This window comes from Trachurus japonicus, chromosome 7, assembly GCF_045865225.1.
Source record: "Trachurus japonicus isolate A0001 chromosome 7, Traja_1.0".
NCBI lineage: Eukaryota > Metazoa > Chordata > Actinopteri > Carangiformes > Carangidae > Trachurus > Trachurus japonicus.
In genome coordinates, this window is record NC_140913.1 from 16,839,868 (window position 1) to 16,843,440 (window position 3,573).

Consider the following 3,573-nt stretch of genomic DNA (forward strand, 5'->3'; position numbering starts at 1 on the left):
GCTATGCTATCACATCTGTCAAAGGAATACAAACAAGACTGACCTCTAAAATACTGTAAACACAGTAAGTGCACACATTATGTTTTGGTATGTGATATTTATTAGGAACAGTAGTGTAGTCTACATTATCAACTTTACAAAAATATATAAATATCTGTTTCCAAGTTGCTTAAAGGAACATTTTAAACAAATGTCAATAAGAGTCAATAAAACAAAAACATAATTATGCTTTCTTTGCCTTCTAGTGAACTGATATTATGGAGTCAATATTTGTCCAAGAAATAGCCAATTATCTCCTCATAGTTTTTCCATAGGCTACAGGCTATCTACAACAGAATATTAACCAATGCTTGTGCAAAAAGCATAACAATGGCGACATGAAGTTACTTAATTCAATCCAAACTTCAATACTTTGTACTTAGTACTGCTCTGTACATTGTTTCCCCTTTTCTGGTCACTCTTTCTTACGCAGGTGAATGTATATGACACCACTACAAAGCAACAACGGGACGCACACCCAGGCCAGAAAAAAGCAGTAGCCAAAGTGCCCTGAAGTCAGTTCTTTGGAGTTGGGAAGGATTTCCTTATTGTGTAATGTGTAGATGAGCGCTGCAGAAAATGCTGTCAGTCCTAAAAGGAAGCATAAATATGATTGGGGTAAGAAAAGTTGGCTCTTTCATTTATTAATTAATGTCATGTACAACAGAGAGATAGGGACAGCAACATATAATATAACTAATATAACCAAATAAGATATATACAGTACATGCACGTCCCTCTTTAATGGGTAAGGCTAAGGGTTATAATTTGGCCGCATCTTTCATTAACATTAGCAACACATTGTTTCACTTCACTGTTACCTGCAAAGACTTGACACAGCCCAGTGAAATAGAAGAGTCCTCCCTTAGACATGGTGAACAGCTGACCCAAGAACACCAAGAAGGAGACTGACGAGAAGATCACTGAGAGAACCATCAGGACCTGCACTGCCTGAAGCCACTCTGTGGGGGGAAAAACGTCTTAGTTTTCAGATTTTCCATTTTTCCGTTTTGTTTGTTTGTGAAAAGTCAATTTTACAGAGGTATAATGACATTGCTTCCTACCAGTTTCTTTGGAGGATGCACAAAGCCAGGTTCCTGTGTCATTGTCAAACCTGCAGTTGTACCATAGGTCCGAGTTCTCCAGGCCATCCCACACCCACCAGGACTTTAAATAGAGATTAGACACAACACACACAGCTGGATGTGTTTCACTTATGAAAACAAATAAATAAAGTGAACATCATGTCCTACATACGACTGTTACCTTCTCCATGGTTGCAATGAATAGCATGGCCAATGTGATGAGATGCAGCAAGGTCACAAACATAAGTAGGTATGCCATTTTTATTTTCTGCCAAAAAATAAACAAAATTGTATAAATTTAGACTTTCTGAACAACAGCATTCACCATTACAGGTAGCAAGGAAAAAGTGTGTGACCAATTTAACATGTTTGCGGTTTCCTCTGTATTACGGGACCTTCCTGTTTTGCCTTGAAACATTAAATGGAAAATCTGAGTAACTGAACACAGCATAGTCTGTGTTGCATAACACCATGCTTCAAAACAGAGTGCAAGGAGTTATTTCTAAAACTTCTCTTTGACTGGCCTCTGTGTTGTCATCGTTCAACCTGCTGAGAAGTTGGGTGGGTCTTATTGAAAGTGAATGCCACAAGATATTTAGGCCTACTGTATGTTTGTTTTTTTTCTTCTTCCTTCGAGGCAAAGAGTAAAAATTGTTTTATTCAACTGACATCTGGATTTCATTAAAACTGTTCTAATATAAAGTTAGAGGAAATTAATTATTGTATGAGGAAAAGCCTCTGATTTTACAAAGTTATCTGACACTGACCAAGTAGTGCCAAGGCTAAAATGCCCATTATAAGTATCACAATAACAAGACATGCAGTGAGACTAAGAAGAAGACAGAGGAAAAAAAGAAACAGGGTGAAATTGACTGTGTAGATCTTTATCTGTAGGAGAGGTCCATTTGGAGAGTAAGTGGACTCATGATTACTGTCAAATTATCATTATAACTGGTGTAAAGTAAATGTACTACTTGAATGACAAATACACATATTAGCTACAAAATAAAATACACATATTACAAAAATGTGATACATATCATAACAATATCTGTTTTGTTACAAGGTTGTAAAAAAAAAAAAAGCCATTGTTTTATGGCACACAACATATGAGCTAACAAAAAAATGTACTGTAAAGTACGTTATGTGACTTTTTTGTTTTAAAAGTAATCTTCTTGTACTGTGATTCAATGAGAATCACAGGAATACCCCAAAAGTCAAAGGAATATAGACTTACCCCTGTTTTCTGTTCTTCTGAATCAGACCTCAGGAGCTGGCTGGGAGCAACTTCACAACTCTACAACACTGTACCTCTTGGTGGTCCTCTCTCCTGTCTAGCCTTGCCACACCCCCTTTATTTTCTCAATCACCCCAGCCAAAAACGCCCATTTCCTGCAGAACAGAGCTCCCTTTAGCTCTGCTTCGTAAGTCCCTCAGTACAACATCACCATCCAAAAAAGACTCAAATGGGATCCACCCATGGGCAATGCAGGCACGTAAAACCACATGAAAAGACCTCCTCTGTAAACACTCAGATGGAATTGCTCTTTTGGTATACAATAAGCATTCTGCCATATCTAATTCATTCGAGGTCTGAGTCTTGTTGTTAAGTAAAACATTTAACACAGAACTGCAAAATAGCTCACATTTCCACACTTGAACATAATGAGTATTCAGAGCACACTGGTCACACAGTAAACATCTGGGCGAGGCACAGCATGCAAACAGGAGTTCACACAGGGTCAGAGGAGGCAACAGCAAAACAACAAATGATCAAGTCACTAAATTTGGGACTACCAACTTTTCACTACATTCAGGTACAAAATAATAATAATAAAAATAAAACATATAATTTGTGTACTTGGCAATTAATTTGTATATGTTTTAATTTATTCTACAAATTTCATCCATAATTACTATTATAATTTTAACTGAGTGTGGTGTGATTGTGCTACATGCAATAATAATAATTACAAAATCCTAACATGAATTCTCAACCTCCATGGACGAGAAGGATTATGTTTGTTTGTCGCCCCCTGGTGTGTTTATGTATAAGTAAATGAGAAAAGCATAATTCAAAGCAATGGTTCACCCGGGTTCACCCACAGCCTAAATTACCTATGCCCACGGGCTGGCACTGAAAGCATCAAATACTGTTGTGTTTTTGGATCACAAGCAATGTTACCAAGGTCAAAACCATGTATGGTCTATGGTCAGCTATGGGTCAGCCCCGTCTGACTACCACAACTTTTCTTTCAGACTCAGGTAAATTATTGAGGGTTATTACTTCTCTCAATTGTAATGCTGCCATTTGCCGCAACAATATATTATATATTTAATAATATAATAATATAGTAGCCTAATGTAATAATAACAAACACACGTTGGTTAATTTGGTTGCAACCAACTCCCCTGATTAACTGTCCCCTGCATCCGTTGAATGGTACGG

General features: G+C 37.3%; 1 protein-coding gene across 1 annotated transcript; it reads right to left on the bottom strand.

The window, feature by feature from the left end:
• Positions 1–92: 92 nt before the first annotated feature.
• Positions 93–2,527, bottom strand: emp3b (epithelial membrane protein 3b (MAM blood group)). The gene is made up of 5 exons (XM_085781601.1): positions 2,362–2,527; positions 1,306–1,392; positions 1,104–1,206; positions 861–1,001; positions 93–630 (listed from the first exon to the last, which is right to left on the bottom strand). Exons 2-5 carry the CDS (start codon positions 1,381–1,383, stop codon positions 455–457), a joined length of 498 nt encoding a protein of 165 aa, XP_085637727.1. The 5' UTR covers positions 1,384–1,392; positions 2,362–2,527; the 3' UTR covers positions 93–454.
• Between the last annotated feature and the right edge of the window lie 1,046 nt (positions 2,528–3,573).